We start from the raw sequence: 16,250 nt of genomic DNA on the forward strand, positions 1-16,250 counted from the left end.
CTTGTAACAATCTTTTTTATACTTGAAAAGTGTTGTTATATTCTCTCTGTCTTCTCTCCTCCAGACTAAGCACACCCAATTTTTTCAATTTTCCCTCACAGGTCATGTTTTCTAGACCTTTAATCATTTTGTTCTCATCTCTGAATATTCTCCAGTTTGCCCACACCTTTCCTGAACCGTGGCACACAGATACTCCTAACTGATAAGGAATAGATCAGAAGAATTACTTCTTGTCTTACTTGTAACAGTCCTGCTTATACATCGCAGCATGTTTTGTTTTTGCAAGTATTATGCTGCTCACTAATAGTACCAGCAGTCCTTAAAAGAAAGCTACAAAAGCCCATTACATTCTTCTGTATGCCCATCTCCTTGCCATAAGCTTTAATAAATTCTTTTGGAAATGACTCAGCTTACTAAATTGATGAAATGCCATTTAAATCTCACATCTCTCAGTGCAAGAAAAGATCTATAAACGAAGCTTTACAATTTTTATTTAAAACCCTACAATGTATAGTGTTATCCAAAGGGCCTGATTTAGTTTTCTCTGATTTACAGGTAATTTGAACATTTATGATGTCTCTATAAAGATCTCATGTTCTCAAAGACAGCATATTGTGAATTATTTCAAACTTACAATTGCTAAATACACACACACATACATTTCTTGGGCTCGAATCTTCTGAATATTTTAACAAGTCATATTTCTGGCATGCACATTAGCACCACTGGGTATCTGCCTTCCTACCTCTGAAACTTACTGGACTTTTGATTCTTTTGTTTTTTCTCTGCAGATACCCTCCTTGATGACTTCCTTCTCACGTACACGGTCTTCATGACAACTGATGACCTGTGCCAAGCATTGCTGAGGCAATATCCTTTATTAACTGAAAGATTGATGTATTTATAGATTTCATCGTATTTCCTACAGGAGTCACAACCCCTCCCAGGGCTCAGAAGAGTTCAGACTGTACACTATGCAAAGGTATCATTGAACCCTGATTCCCTTCATGCACCAAAATAGTGTCATTGATTGATATGTCAGAAGATTGATTTTCCAGGCTCTGAGTCTCATCTCTTACCTGACTTCATTCGGTGGTTTGTACACCATTTGTTTTGCCTATATAAAAGTTTCTAGCCCACGTAGAAGAGACTCCATTTACCAATCCCATGTCCTTACCCTGATGAGTGTTTGCTCAATGGCAGGTATCAATCTGGTCCTAATTAGCTATACAATATTGTGTTGAGTAGGTTTGCTTTAATATTAATCCATGTATAAGAGAGGTTAAATTGAGACCGGTATAAGGACATTTTAAGTTATGGTTAAGGAATATGCTATAAATCCAAATAGTTGCTTAGTTGGTAATATATCTAGTTTGTTGAGATGCCACAAATAGTCAATCCATTTCATTTTCTTCCCTCAGAAAGTTAGCATCAAGCTACCACTAAGGAAAGGGAAGACATCACCTTAAAAATATGTGTCATCCAGTTAGGTGGGTTGAAAAATGAAATATTGTAACAAAACCATATAATCAAGTACACAGAAAATTTTACGCAAAGTTCTGAAACAGTCTTATCCCCAAAACTTCTTTGGAATATCTTTGAGATGGATTTGAATAGTCCACTGACTATCATTTTCTTGGAATCAAGGAAATGATGCAATAAATGACATTTCATATTTTCCATTATATCACATAATGAAATGTGCCACAAGGGGGTAACAATATTTAAAGTTTTATCTTATTAAGAAAAGCCATCTGGATGTTTTGGAGGATAAATCTTGCTTTTACATGCTAATGTTAACTATAAATTATCCAGTATGTATATGTTTATAGGTGTTCCTTATTAGAATGCTAAAAAAGGGAACTATAGCCTAAAACATGCAAATCCACACAAATCAAGGCCTGAGCTTTGGAATTTATATTAGGATTTTTATTCAAAACTGAAATTTCTCTAAATTCAGGCATGTTTAAATTAGCATCCTGCCCATTACCGAGAGACAGACACTCAAACTGGAAATTTCCTCAAAATTCAAGAAGTTTCCAGAATGGGGCTTGCTTTCTTTCTCTCCCCCTTGCATGCACACGCATGCACGCATGTGTGCGCGCACACACACGTATTAAGAGAATATTATAGGTGTATAGCTAATCGGGATGTGACTGGTTTCCAGGGCAGCTGTGCATGTTGAGACTCCGGAACCCTCAGAGCAGGCATGTTCACCACACTGGGGCTACGAGTTCTACAGGGCAGCCGCATGTTTGGGTCTCTGGGTCCCGCCTACAGTCGCGCACTGCAGCTCTCTGCCCCACTGAGCCACTGGTGCTTACAGCCCCACCAGGCAGCCTTGTACTGGGTCTCCCAACTCCAGTGGGCAGTCCCTCTGCCATGCAATGGATGCCCCTGCTATCAGCTTGCTGAGGGCAGCCCTCTACCCAGTCAGCCCTGCAGGAATCTGTGCCACTGGCCCCCTCCACTGGGACTCTCTGCTCCTGCAACATCTGTGCCGGACCAGAGAATCCTGGTTAAGAGAGTTTCAATGTATATAATTTAAAATATAATGTTTGAAACACATCTGGAAATCAAAGTTGCCCCCTCCCTTGGCAGCCATGGGACAGTTCAATCCAGTGCATTTAAAAAAAGTATAAGTTGCTTTAAGCTGATATTTACAAAATATCCTTACAAAATTAGATTTAACTTTTAGTCAGATTGCGCATCCTCTAATATAGAGAGCTTCTAAAAATACTCATATCTTTATATAATTTTTAGATTTTAATATGTGCTAAGGAGAAAATGAGTGGTGTATTTCCTACAATGACCAATCTTTTAAGGATATGGTACAATATATTCTGTATCCCACTTCAAAGATGGGAAAAACATTTTTCAACAAAAAGTTCAACCTACCTCCAAATGATGTGGACTATTTGTTTTATTGAGCTTGTTACTATAAAATGAGCTTATTTGTCAAGTTTCAGTTTTTATAAGATGAGGTGCAGAAGTATGCAAAGAAATGATTGTTTTATACTTGAGGAAATTAAAAATAGGTGAGACACAGAAATAAGTAGATTGTGTGATGTGGCAATTTTCTCCTGTTGTATTTACTTGCATTGTGACTGTAGGAGAAATGGTGGAAATTGATTCCTCTTACTTTTTTTTTTTTAAATGTGTGATTTCAGCTGACACACAATTATATATTTGTGAACAAAAAGAATTCCTATGCTCCAAAATATCATGTTTGTATTGAATGATTCCTTCTCCCACTTCTGACAGTAAATCATGTTTGCATCTACATCTGCTGCACCAAAAATATGAGACTCAATATTGTGTCATTCCTTTTAAACTGGTTTTCCTCTTACAGAATTGTGTACACAGTCTATAAAGGAGAAATATATTTAGGTAGCATAGCAGCTCAGCTGACATTTCTGTAATGTATTTCATTCGTAAAACTTGATAACCCTTCTCAATTTCCCACTCTACGCTGGAGGATAAAATTCTTAAGACGATACAGTATAGTGCAGGCATGTCCAAAGTCCGGCCCGCGGGCCAATTGCGGCCCGTGTTCCGGTTTAATACGGCCCCCGCTTCCTCCCCCTCTCCTGGCTCCCCGGCGCTCTTTTGAACTGGTGCGCCTAGCGCCCCGCTTCCGGCCGCGCCGCCGCCGCCCATGGCCTCCGCGGTCCTAGAGCCTGCCCAGTAGGGCACGTCCGCAGCCCCGCTCCCCCGCTCGGCTGCGGGTTCGCCCTGCCCCCAGGCCGCCGTGAGGCCGGCGTGCCCTGCGCTCTCCGCCCGCCTCCGACCCCGCGGGCCCACCGCCTTGGGGCTGAGAGTGCAGGGACGGCCCTCACGCATGTTCACTTCTTCAAATCTGGCCCTCTTTGAAAAAAGTTTGGACACCCCTGGTATAGTGAAAAGTACTGCACTACCAGGGGAATGGATTACGTGATCTAACAATTCTTTTTCCTCTTTTAATTTCTAAAGTTTAATGATGCTTCTGTTCCTTAACCTTTTGTACCTATTGTGCTAAAAATGATCAAGGCAAGGAAGAAAATTCAGATGTTCCCTGTAGAAAACGAAAAGTCTTGCATCTGGTATCTCAGTGGACTTCTCTCTACAAAGACTGGTCACATGAAGATGAACATTTAAAGCAATTTTTAAAGGTACCGTAATAATCACTGATGCACAATAATATGCTATAAATAACAAATTCTCAGGTATGTGTGTTGAAAATCCCAAACAAAAAAGGTATTGGGCATATTTTTTCTTACCTTTGAGATATTTTGTACTAGTTCAGTGATGTGGGCATAAGTTCTCTCTGTAGATAGATGGAAGCAGTATAAGTAAGTCACCTTCTACATAAAAGGGGTTGAATGCCTTGGTGATTTTTCAGTTTCAACTGATTATTTCATATGGTAGCTAATTGATGCATTTTTGGGAAAGAAGGGACCACTCTACACAAGGACTTATTGCATGACAGATACGTCAGTGCACACTAGGAATGTTTAGTGCCGATTAGGGATGTTAAAATGCAGTAGTCGATGGAATTTCCATCGAGTACTTGACTAGTTGATAGGCACTTCTGCAAGAGCAGGGGGGAAGTGTGTGTGTGTGGGGGGGGCTCTTGTACATTTCAAAGGAGGAATGCGGAACTCCTCCCGGGAAGTCCCACTGACTCCAGGCTGCACGTGTGTGCCTGCTTTGAAATGTACAAGAGTCCCCAGTATGGGCTCTTGTGCATTTCAAAGCTATGGAGCCCAGGGTCAGCGGAGGACTCAGAGTCCCCCACTGATCCCAGGCACCATGCTACACTGCCAGAGGTGGCGTTTTAAAGGGACAGCCACCGCACAGCTGATCCAGTTTGAAGTACTCCTTCCTCCCACACCCTTTGCTGCCTCTATCTCATATCTCTATCTCATAGAGGCAGTAAGGGGGGGCAGGGAAATAGACTAGTCGACAGACTATCCGATAAGACTAGTCGACTAGTCTTTAACATCCCTAGTGCAGATGAGCAGCAGGGCCCACTCAGACCATTAGTATGTGGTATGCTTTGGCATAGTAGGTTTATATTCCACTTTGACATGCAGTAAGTCCTTCTATAGACATGTCCAAAATTTCTGCCTTACTTGTGAGCAAGGATTGTTAGGTTTGCCTGCATGAGGCATTTGTCCACATCAGCAAAGTGTAACTTTAGGAGCACACTAGTGTGTTGCGCATTAAGTAGCCTATGCGGACTCTGTTGGTGTGCACTTAAAAGTTCACAAGTACCTGTTAACCCAGGGGTGGGCAATAATTTTTAATGAGGGGCCACACCAAGATTTTGGTAAGTGGTCAAGGGCTGCACTTCTCTGGAGGAGATGCGAGGTCTGGGATGGTGGGTGGGGTGTAGAAGGGAGCTTGGGATAGAGGACTGGGGAGCAGGAAGGAGTGTGGGGTCTGAGAGGGAGTTTGGGTGAAGGAGGAGGTTATGATCTGGGGCAGGAGTTTGGGGTGGAGTGTCCAGGAGTGGTTATGGATGCAAGAGAGGATTCTGGCCTTGGGGAGGTGTGAAAAAAGGGATGCAGGGTCTGGGATGGAGTTGTAACTTGGGGGAAAGAGGGTGGAGAGGGTTTGGGTGGTGACAGGGGAATGGGATACAGGATCAGGTAGGGGTATGGGTGCAGAAAAGGATTCTGGCCTGGGGGAGGGATGTAGCAGGGGTGTGCAGGGTCTGAGAGAGAGTTGTGACCTGGAGGAGGTGGGGAGACTATTTGAGGGGTGGCCTGGGGCAGGTAGTTGGGGAGGAGATAAGCGGGTAGAGTACCAGAGACAGGCTCTGGCTGGGAAATTCTTACCTAGGTGGCTCCCAGCCAGCAGCTCTGCAGCAACCTGAGACAGACTCCCTGCCTGTGTGCTGAGCAGGCTGCTCCATGTGGCTCTGCCCCAGCATAGGGAGGGCGGGGGTATGTGAGGGAGGGAGGAGGCTTCATTCACTGCCCCTCCCTTCAGCAAAATTTTCCGCTCCTGTTGGCCAAAAACAATCCATCTAATAAGGACTAACTCACCATTCAGACAAGCTCCAACTCTCCTGCCTCAGTGACTTCCAAATACAACTGTACTTGATTGTCATTAAAATAGTAATGTTATGTTGGGATAGAGCTATTCCCTACTTCTGGAGACTGCTTGAGCGCCTTCTCCTTTCCTGAAGTAAAACTCACTTTTGGGGGATCTGGCTGGGAACACTTTCAGTTATGGATTCACTAGCGGTAAACTTAAGAACCCTGCGGTGCTAAACTAATCTTAGAGAAAGTTCTGGGCTTCTTTACCATTTGAGTTCCTTGGGCCTGGCGCAGTGCACATAGAAGTAGAAGCTTCAGGGCTTCTGCTACAGGGGCATTCCATGTGTAAAGTAGTGCTAGGAGTGGGGCACCAACTATGCCCACAACAGGAATTTATAATGTGTTAAATGTTGGTTTATAATTGTATTGTAAGTCTGAAAGAGGCAGAGGCTATCTCTTTGTTCTGTATTTGTCTACAGAGCCAGGCAATTTGGGCCCGAATCTCTGCTTGAGGCACTATAACAATACCTCTTCTGCTGCTAACATTCAAATGGTCTAAATTGCATCTGAAAAATTGCATATGAACAGGGGTATGAACCATCTAACAAGCAGCTCCCTGCGGGGCCAGCATCCCCATGGGCTGGGGGCTGATCCAGGTGGGCTCCCCTCTCCCCCCATTTAACCGGTTAGCTGATTAAATGGGATTTTACATCTCTAATATGAAATTGCAGGCCAAACTTATTTATGCTCACAGTTCCTAAAGTTAGGCAGATCATTTGGCCTTCAGATAATATAGTCTCCATTTGTTAGCCAGGAAAAACTATGTCAACAGCTCTGGATGGGAATAGAAGATCAAAAAAGAAAAGGTTTACCTGTATAATGACTTCAATGTCTCAATCATTATAATATGTTAATCTTTATACCTAAGGTCCAAATTAATTGAAGTTCTCAAAAGGATCTGAATAATCACATTTAGGAAGTGGCGCAAAAAAAAAAAAAAAAGGTTTATTTGTTGATTGAAGTCCAGGAGCATCTTGTCATTTCTGTGAGAGAGATTTTAGGACTAGAAAATGTTTGGGTGTAAACGCAGAAAATAAATGAAAATACTCCCAATTTCAGTAGTCAAAATCAATTGATTCATAATTATTGCTATCATTGTTTTGATTGAGTGATGATAGTATGATCTGTTTTCATGCTTATTTATACAGCCGCCAGACACTGACTAGTTTGGTTATTTAAACAGGAACAGTCTAGATTACAGAACCCATTTTAAAACATTTATGCAATTTATTTTATTAGGGTTATGCTTGATTTGATGGAAGTAGCTGATACGATGTATAATATTTCTTTGTCATCAGATATGTGCAGATACCTTTTTTATTTTTCAGACAATATACAGAAATGTGTTAGATGATGTATATGAATATCCCATACTTGAGAAGGAATTAAAAGACTTTCAAAAGATACTTGGAATGCATCGTCGTCAGTAAGTATTGATTATTTTAGTCAACCCTCATTTTGGTGACTATAATTTACTTTTTATTAAAATTTTTCTCTAGCACAGAGAAAAACAAAAGAATAAGTAATATGACTACAATACAAGGAAAGCAACAGCTGTCTTGCATAAGTAATCTTTTCTTTTAAAAAAGACCAGACTATTCCAATTTTTCTCATATTCTAGAGTAAGGTACTATACAATTACCCACATTAATTTTAGTGAGACTGTTTGCGGAATAGAGAAGTGTGGGACAATATGGCCCATTTGTCACTGTTGTATTTAGTACAATCATAGGTAGGTCACAGGCAATAAACAGAAATTTATGGAAGCTTGTGACTTGTCCCTGACTTTTACTAAAAATAACTGACAAAATGGAGAGACAAAAGGTTCTCCTATCCACTGATGTTAAAGCTTCACCGCAGCACAAAGCACTGGAATGCCTGCAGCAGCTCAGAGCTCCAGCGTGCTCTCCCACTCTCCAGTGACTTTGAACTCTAGGGCTCCCACCCTCTGACAGCTCCAGCCTGACTGTCCTAGGGCTGCAGTAGAAAATATAATAGAGGTCTCGGTATTGTTTGTGAGGGGATGGGACTTTTTGCAATACCATGAAACCTTTACTGAACCCTATTTTGCAACTAGTATGGCAAGTTTGTTGTTTTCTATAATTATGTTTTAAAAGACATTTGAATTGATATGTTTCAATTAAGTAGAGAGACACAGCAAAGCGCCAATCAGTGGGGCGCCCGGGTGGCTGGGAGCATTCGTGCCCTGGCAATGCCCTGCGCCCCACTCCCGGAAGCAACCCCCCGGCGGCGTGTAGTACGGCCGGGACAGACCGACCCCTCCGGTGCTGGGTGCTTTCGCCTCCTTCCGGCCCCCCTTTGTCCCTGGGGCGGCCCATCCCCTCCTTGCAGACCCCTTCATGTTGTGGGGACACATATTCCAGAACAAGAGTGCCTTGCATTTATTTAGCTTAACTGTTCTAGAATAAGTGTGTCCACGCATGGAATTGTTCAGGCATAGCTATTACTAAATAGCTGCATATGTAGACAAGCCCTGAGTTTTAAGGAGTTTTAACTTTACATATAATCTTTGAACTTGTCCCTTAGTGTCAGCAAGAGAAATGGGTCCCAGAATTCCTGATTCAAATTCCCTGATCTAATCACTAGTCTGTGTCTGTCTTGTATTGGCATATAAAAATGTGAATGTTCATAGTGAACCAATTTGCACTTACACTGTGTGCACTGAAATATGTTAACGGATGTTTTGACAGGAACCACTTTGTGTAAACGTACACCTGAACCGACGTAAAACTGCATAGTTTAAGCTAGGATCTATCCCAACGGCTTTTAGTACAGTATGCTAAGGATTGATCCTATGACATACTAACTTCTTCCTGGGTGGAACCGGGTGTCCTTCTCTCACACTGAAGGAACTCTGCACTAATTTTATTGCTGATTATATTATGTTATAAACTTTTGGCTGGCTGCCAATCCAGTTCTAATTTTTTTGATCGAATGAATAATTCAGATTATCCCTTTTGTTTCAGCACCGTGGATGAATATTCACCTCACAGAAAGGTAATATGGGGCATGCACACTTGACTTTTACATTGATTGCTTGCTCACTACCTCCCCTCCCCTCTCTTGGCTTCCCCTGTTAATTAAAAATTACTATTGGCAAAAAACATGACAGGACACATCAGTGAGTCTAAGCCTGTGAGGTTGCTAAAAGCTTTTATTTTTCCCTGCCAGCACAGATCTGTTTTCAGATGTGCATGCTGGCCTAAGGTGGCTGTGACATTATTAGCATTTTAACAACATGTTTTGAGTTGTCAGAATCCAATAGGAGCCTAACGGCATATCTCTTCCTGGCTGGATAGATACAGGTTTGAATTCAGGAAGACTGACACACACAAATCTAGCAAAGACATTGACTACAAGTGTCCAGTAGTCAGTCAGAGAAAAGGGAGTTGTGCTGTGACAGGGACACAGAGAGAGAGATGTGAATTTGTGCCTATTTAACTAGAAGGAAAAGATGAAAAAAGGGGATGTCAGCATAAGAGCTGCATGGCAGTGAATTGCTGTGCTCGTGAAATTCACTGGACTGAAGCTGAAGTGTGTAATAAGCTTAAAACGTTATTTTGGAAATGTAGAAAGCAGAAAATGAGATAGTAGAAAAATTGCTAACTAGGCCAATTCACAGTTGCTATTTAGAAAATGAACAGTGAATATGATTAGAGTCCCTTGCAATGTTTTCACTGCTTAGCCTAGACATGTCTAACTTCTTCGGAATTCCCCACCTTTACCGTTGTTAAATAAGGCAACTCCCACTTTATTTTTCCAAGAATGGATGAGTGGTTTTCCTATACACACATTTTGGCTAGACTTACCTAGAGCATTCTACATGCAGTTATTGCTTTGTAAAGACAGGAATACATACATTCATTGTTCTTTTTTTATTTATTTACTCTGTCTTAGAATAAAGCCTTTTTCCACCAATTCAGTCTGAAGGAGAACTGGCTCCAGCACAAAGGAATCGTGAATGATACAGAGGAAAGTAAGTATGAGTTAGAAGTCTTAGAGAGAGAGCTCAATGCGACACCGCTAAATATTGGTACAAGAATATTTCTGCATAAATTCTTCCCTGTAAGGAACATTTTCAATTTCAAACTTACAGCTTCTGAATAAGAACCTGGAAATATATAAAAAAGAAAGATCTAATGCAGTGAGAATACATTTTTACCTGATGCTGTATGCAGAGTTTCAGCTGTAAAATCATGTCTTAGTGATCTCTTTTTTTATTTCATCCCCTCACCACCCCAGCATCTCATAATAAAGGTATGTATCTCTTTGGAGTGCTGGCAAGGATTCGGACTTTATTTTCAGACTCTTGTTATGGCTCCAGATGGCAAAAGCTAATTATTCCTGTCCCCTGAGGGCTCCTTACTCCAGTATCCATTGCTACAACCTTCTTCTCCTATACTTATTTGCGGGTGGAATGCAACACGCCCCTTCACGTTAACATCATCCATTACAAAATGTACTTTGCCTTCATTGTTGGTAATGCAACAGTAAAGTGAAGTTGTATGCATTGACAGCTTCAGAGGAGTGAGGACAATTATATCATGACTCCAAATTGTTGAGTGAGCTGAAACTAGTGTGTACAAAGACTTGTGCTTAATCTGAGACCACCAGTGTGAAGTCCCTCGCTTTAGAAAATATTATAGGAGTGACTTAGTAATCATCAACGGTAATAGCAGGCCAAACATCTCTACAACTCTGATCAGAGCATAATTAATGCTCATTTAGGGTAATCTTAACTGTGCTCTTTAATCAGAGAAGTATTTCCCTGTGGTGCTCTCTAGGGCTATTTTATAGCTCTTTAGGATTACCTTAAGCTACCTAACTTTTAGCTTGATGTTCAGGTTTGTTGGGATATCAGGCCCATGAGACAGCCTCTAAAAGATTATGAGTGTGATTCTCACCCCTGCTCTGGCCCTTTATGATGTGTAAAAGGGCCAGAGTGGTGTGCAGGGACCTTCACAGCCCCATATGTAGTTGGAGGAAGATTTCCTTGAAGTAGGAACTAAAGCACACAATCTATGACTTCCATCCTTGGTGTGCCAACATGGGACATGACAAGGCTGTAGATGCTGCAGTACTAGGGCATCTTGGGAAGGCTACTGTAATCTACACAGGCCCCCAGGTTGGCCTAAATTATGCTGGAGGCCCCTTCAGCTCAGGGAACAGACCAAGGTCTGGAGAGCACAAAGGTGATTTCAAGCTAACTTACTCCACACCCTACTTCCTGTAAGCTAGGCGTTCAGTTCTGCATTTCTTACAGGAGTTGCCGCATGGCATCTCAAGACTTTCATGGTCCCATAGTAATAGCAACCACAGATTGCTATTTAATATATGAGTGGCAAATAGTTTGGGCAGGCAATAAAGATGATAGTTTTTGAGTACCTGACATATAGGGTGGTCTGGATCCATTTAAAGTAAGGGAGATGTTATTGGCCCAATTTAAAATTAAATATTCTGTTTACTGTTGGTCTCCCTGAAAATGACAAGAATCCTGGAGAAGGGGAAGACCTTTCAGACAAGAGGAAAATCACTGGCTTTTCTGGTAACCATCGTAGGCAGGCTCGATAGCACTCTCCATATGGAAGTCAAACAGTCCTGTCAATTACTATTTTTTTAACAGCAGGTATCATAACGTTCATGTCCATGTGTACTTTTTCATGACTTGCATCTATTCCAAAGAGAGATTTAATCACAGGATGAATGCCTGATTTACTACCTGGCAACAGAGACAGGCTAACAACAATTCTTACATCAATTTATGAGATTTTTTTTTAAGGATTAAAACTTAGGTTCTCTTTTTTCCTCTGTTTTAAAACAAGAAAGTTGTGATTTTTACTAAAGGAAAGTTGCTGACCAATGTCCTCTAGTGTGGCATAAGTTAATGAAAATGCCTTGCAGTTGTAAAGGTTTGTGAAGCAGAGGCAGAGCTGTTGCTGTATACATCTGTCAGTAATGACGAAATAAATCTCATTTGTGGAGGAGAGAAAAGATCATCTTTATACTTTTGTTGTCTGAGTCTGTCTATAGGAAAAAAGGGTAAATTATAGGTTTTTAAAAAAACATGTTTAATAAAACACCAAATTGAGTAAAAAAAAAAAAAGACCATTCTGGGAGTGAGCTTCATTGACAGAATACGTCATTTTTGAGATACTGATTATACATCTCTGCTGCAATGTTTCTCCTCTATTACATTAGGAAGAGCATTTCCAGCAGATCTAGAGAGGTTATTATTCCCCTTTATTTGGTATTGCTGAGGCCACATATGGAGTATTACATCCAGTTCTGGGCCCCCCACCACAGAACAGGTGTGGATGAATTGTAAAGAATCCAGCAGAGGACAACCAAGGTGATTAGGGGGCTGAAGCACATGATCTACGAGGAGAGGCTGAGGGATTTGGGCTTATTTAGTCTGCAGAATAGAAGAGCAAAAGGAGGATTTGATAGCAGCCTTCAACTTCCTGAAGGAAGGTTCCAAAGAGGATAGAGAGAGGCTGTTCTCAGTAGTGACAAATGGCAGAACAAGGAGCAATGGTCTCAAGTTACAGTGGGGGAGGTCTAAGTTGATTATTAGGGAAATCTATTTCACTAGGAGGGTGGTGAAGTACTGGAACGGGTTGCCAAGGGAGGTGGTGGAATCTCCATCTGTAGAGATTTTTAAGTCCCAGTTTGACAGAGTCCTAGTTGGGAGGATTTAGTTGGCATTAGTCCTGCTTTGGGCAGGGGGCTGGACTCAATGACCTCCTGAGATCTCTTCCAACCCTAGGATTCTATGATTCTATTACTAACACAATCCAAGTGACTAAGATTTCAGTTCTTCAAAACCTGGATGCCTGAAATTTTGTAATAGAAAAAAGAGAGGCGCTAACTGAGCTGACAAACCCAAAGATGGACCCAAGATGCACCTTTGAATTTTTTCTCCTTGGCCCAGCTGAAAGATTATTACTTTAGGACAAGGCTGGGCAAGAAGCTGTCAGAGGGCTGAAACCAGCCCTAAGGATGTTAAGGACTAGTCGACTATCCGTGCTTATCGGATAGTCTAGTTGATTCCCTGCCCCCTGCTGCCTCTACTAGATAGAGGCAGCAAAGGTGGAGAAAAAGAGGGTACTTCAGGCTCTGTGCAGTGCTGCCGCTTTGGAGTCAGCTGGGGAGTGCCCAGCCAACCCCGGGTTCCGGGGAAATGCTATGCAGAGCCCAGGGTCAGCTGGGGAGTCTCCCGCTGACCCTGTGCTCCATGAGAGTGCTTCCACTTTGCACATGAGTCCCTAGACATTTCAAAGCTGGCACGCTGCTGACTCTGGGCTTCATGCGGGTGGTTCCACTTTGAAATACACAAGAACCCCTGGAAAATGCAAAAGTGCTTATTGACTATTCGAGTAGTCGATGGAAATTCCATCAACTACTCAACTAGTAAATTACTCGTTAGTTAAAATCCTTAACCAGCGCACCTAGCCCTTTCATCCAGCCTGTGGCAGCTCCACCCTAGCTTCTTAATGCATTGCTTGGGAGCTGCCAATGAGGCAGGAGCAGTTTCAACTCCTGCTATTTAAAGGCTCCGCCCAAGGCCTTACCCCTTTTGGGGCAGCCCACAATCATTTCGGAAATTTGTGAAATAGCCTCCCTTCAAAAATTATGCCCTCCCCTGCTTTAGGATCTAATCCTGAGAGTTAAGTGCCTGAATGTCCATTTGACTTCAGTAGATGTTACAGGCACTTGGTCCTTCTTCAGGCCAGTCCTTTGCAGGTGTCATGTAACCTGATCTAGGAAGGAGATCTGTATTTGAATTGTATTGCTGTGAGAATAGCCCCCACATCTGCTAAGATACTATGGTAAGGGGGGGGGGGGGAGAGAGAGATTTGAACGGCTAGCTAGACAAGTTTTGATGGATGGATCGATTGAGGAAGACTGTAAAAAAAGGCACTCTTAGAGCTTCATTGTTCAGATTAAAAGGAAAAGTACAAAATAAGAACGATGGAAGACCTGAGTTGTACAGAAAGAATTATGATTCTTCTGATCCTGAAAAAAGGTAACAAAAGAATCAACTGCTGAGCTTGAAAAGGAAAGAGAGAGAGGACACTTGTCTTCAAAACATCCAAAATAAAAGTGTTATATGGGGTACCTGCTCTGTGGTTAATATCTACAATAGGACTTCTAACTGTGTGTTGGTGAAGCACTATACTGTTTTTTAATATGTCATTGTGATTTCACAGGGATAGGAGAAAGGGGAAAATATGCTGTTTGTGTTAAGAGGTTAGTGTGCCTGCTGCTGTCAGAAATTACAATCAAACAGAATAAGGCAAGAAACCGAACCAGCCAAGGCATTGCCACAGTTTATTTTGTGAAATTCTTCTATCTCCTATAAATGTCTATTTATGGACATTTCTTTCTTTCTTTGTGCAGTTTTCTGCCGTGTGTATATAACAGAACATTCGTATGTCAGCATAAAAACTAAAGTATCCACGTCAGTTCAGGAGATCCTGAAAATTGTAGCAGAAAAAATCCAGCATGCAGAGGAGGACCTGACTCTGGTTACTGTCACATTCTCTGGAGGTAAATAATTTTTGTTCATCTAACCTTTTACAGTATCTCATCTATAAAAAGATATTTGACATTTTCAAGTGCAAAGATGTAACTGTTCCAGTATGGGTCCACAGCTGGATGACCATAGTAACAATAAGGAGCTGCCTTCCAGAGAGTTGTTTCCATGACAACAGCTAATTCTTGGGTACAGTAGCTTATTGTATTTTCTCACCAGGATTGGAGTGCAAAGGACTTTCGCTGATTAGAAATATATTATAAGGCTTTTTCCACAGATAAGCCTCCTAGTTTCATATTTAAACTAGGGAAGGTGTGAAGGTATGACTTTCTTTAAAAAGAGTAAAATTGTGGGCTACGGGGATGTTAAGATTTTTCTGTAAATGGAGAAATGGGGAGGGAAAGAAAATGTGGAAAATGTAGGTATTCAAAGCAATCCAAGTAATATTGTCTTTGACTAAATGCTGTTGGAATTATCTAGCTTGCAGCTTCTAAAAAAGTCTTTCTTATTTAACAGAGAACGGTTTATTGTCTCTCTCAAGGAAGATCACACCAATTACAGGCTGACACTATTGATCTATTTGACCTGCCTGTCCCCATCATTTCCCTAGGTGTCTGTCAGTCCTTTGGGAAGCTGTTTTACTTATAGTCTTCCTTTATTACTGTTAGTGAATACAAAGAAGATGATTTATCTAGTTGCTTAAAAATAAGAACTATAAAAGAGGCCAGTGAATAGATTTAAAACAAACCAACTCTGTGCATAGTACCCACATGGGTGATAAAGGGTGACATCCTGTCCCAGCAACCCTGAGTGTGTCTGAGGTGCAGCAGTGCTGTCACATTTACATGGGAATTTTGGCCAGCAGATCCACATAATTTCCAGACATACCTGTCATGCCCCTGCTTGTACTCCAACATGCCTGCAGTGCCTTCTCAGTATTGCAAAACAACAATGATTCTGCTGCATCTGTGCAAGGAGGAGGCAGGATTTGCTGCAAAATAATAATGGTGATAAATTCATGGCTAGTTTTGCTAGCTAAGGAAAACTAACAGTTCATAAAATAATGAAGCATAGGATTATCTACAGCATATATATGCTGGGTTTGAGATAAAATACTAAAATAATAATCACTACTACTTGTCTGTTAAATTTCAAAACTAATTAAAAATCAACAATAGGAATGTCACTTGTTCATTTACATTTGAAAGCCACAAATTGTTATCTCTTCGTCTTGATAATATAAGAACACCTTCATTTTGAAAGCACTGAGTGAATTAGTTTTATGCTATCAGTAGCACGGACTGTACATTACTCCCATGTATTTCCCTTTCCTGGTTATAATAACATTTCTGTGAGTTGAGAAGAGATCTGCTGCAACTTTTGTTTCTGTCAGCAACGTAAACACTAAGGCTACCTCTACACTGCAGGATTTTTGCGCAAAAACAACTGTTTTTGTTAAAAAACCCGCAGAGTGTTCACACCTCTTTTGCGCAAGTAAATCAACAGTAAAATGGCAGAACAGAGGGCTTTTTGCAGTGTAGGTAAACTTCCTTCTACGAGGCATAACTCCTTTTTGCGCTGTGGCTGTTGCACAAAAAGGCATATGT

General features: G+C 41.4%; 1 protein-coding gene and 1 long non-coding RNA gene across 5 annotated transcripts in view; one reads left to right on the forward strand and one right to left on the reverse strand.

Annotated features, from left to right (window-relative positions):
- The window catches only part of RAPGEF5 (Rap guanine nucleotide exchange factor 5), a 215,368-nt gene that overhangs the window by 174,404 nt on the left and 24,714 nt on the right, over positions 1–16,250 (forward strand). For all 3 annotated transcript variants that reach the window (XM_075922221.2, XM_075922220.2, XM_075922222.2), the window contains 6 exons: positions 792–870; positions 4,007–4,151; positions 7,415–7,512; positions 9,074–9,104; positions 10,005–10,083; positions 14,508–14,657. In XM_075922221.2, the coding sequence (XP_075778336.2) occupies positions 792–870; positions 4,007–4,151; positions 7,415–7,512; positions 9,074–9,104; positions 10,005–10,083; positions 14,508–14,657 (582 nt within the window). The remainder of the gene's footprint in view (positions 1–791; positions 871–4,006; positions 4,152–7,414; positions 7,513–9,073; positions 9,105–10,004; positions 10,084–14,507; positions 14,658–16,250) is intronic.
- LOC112543912 (uncharacterized) overlaps positions 10,083–16,250 on the reverse strand; it is a 53,431-nt gene continuing 47,263 nt past the window's right edge. For both annotated transcript variants that reach the window (XR_012902000.2, XR_003087210.3), the window contains 2 exons: positions 15,532–15,634; positions 10,083–10,218 (listed from right to left, as the gene is read on the reverse strand). This is a non-coding gene — a long non-coding RNA (uncharacterized LOC112543912). The remainder of the gene's footprint in view (positions 10,219–15,531; positions 15,635–16,250) is intronic.

The sequence above is a fragment of the Pelodiscus sinensis genome, chromosome 2 (assembly GCF_052426305.1).
Source record: "Pelodiscus sinensis isolate ZL-2025 chromosome 2, ASM5242630v1, whole genome shotgun sequence".
Taxonomy (NCBI): Eukaryota; Metazoa; Chordata; order Testudines; family Trionychidae; genus Pelodiscus; species Pelodiscus sinensis.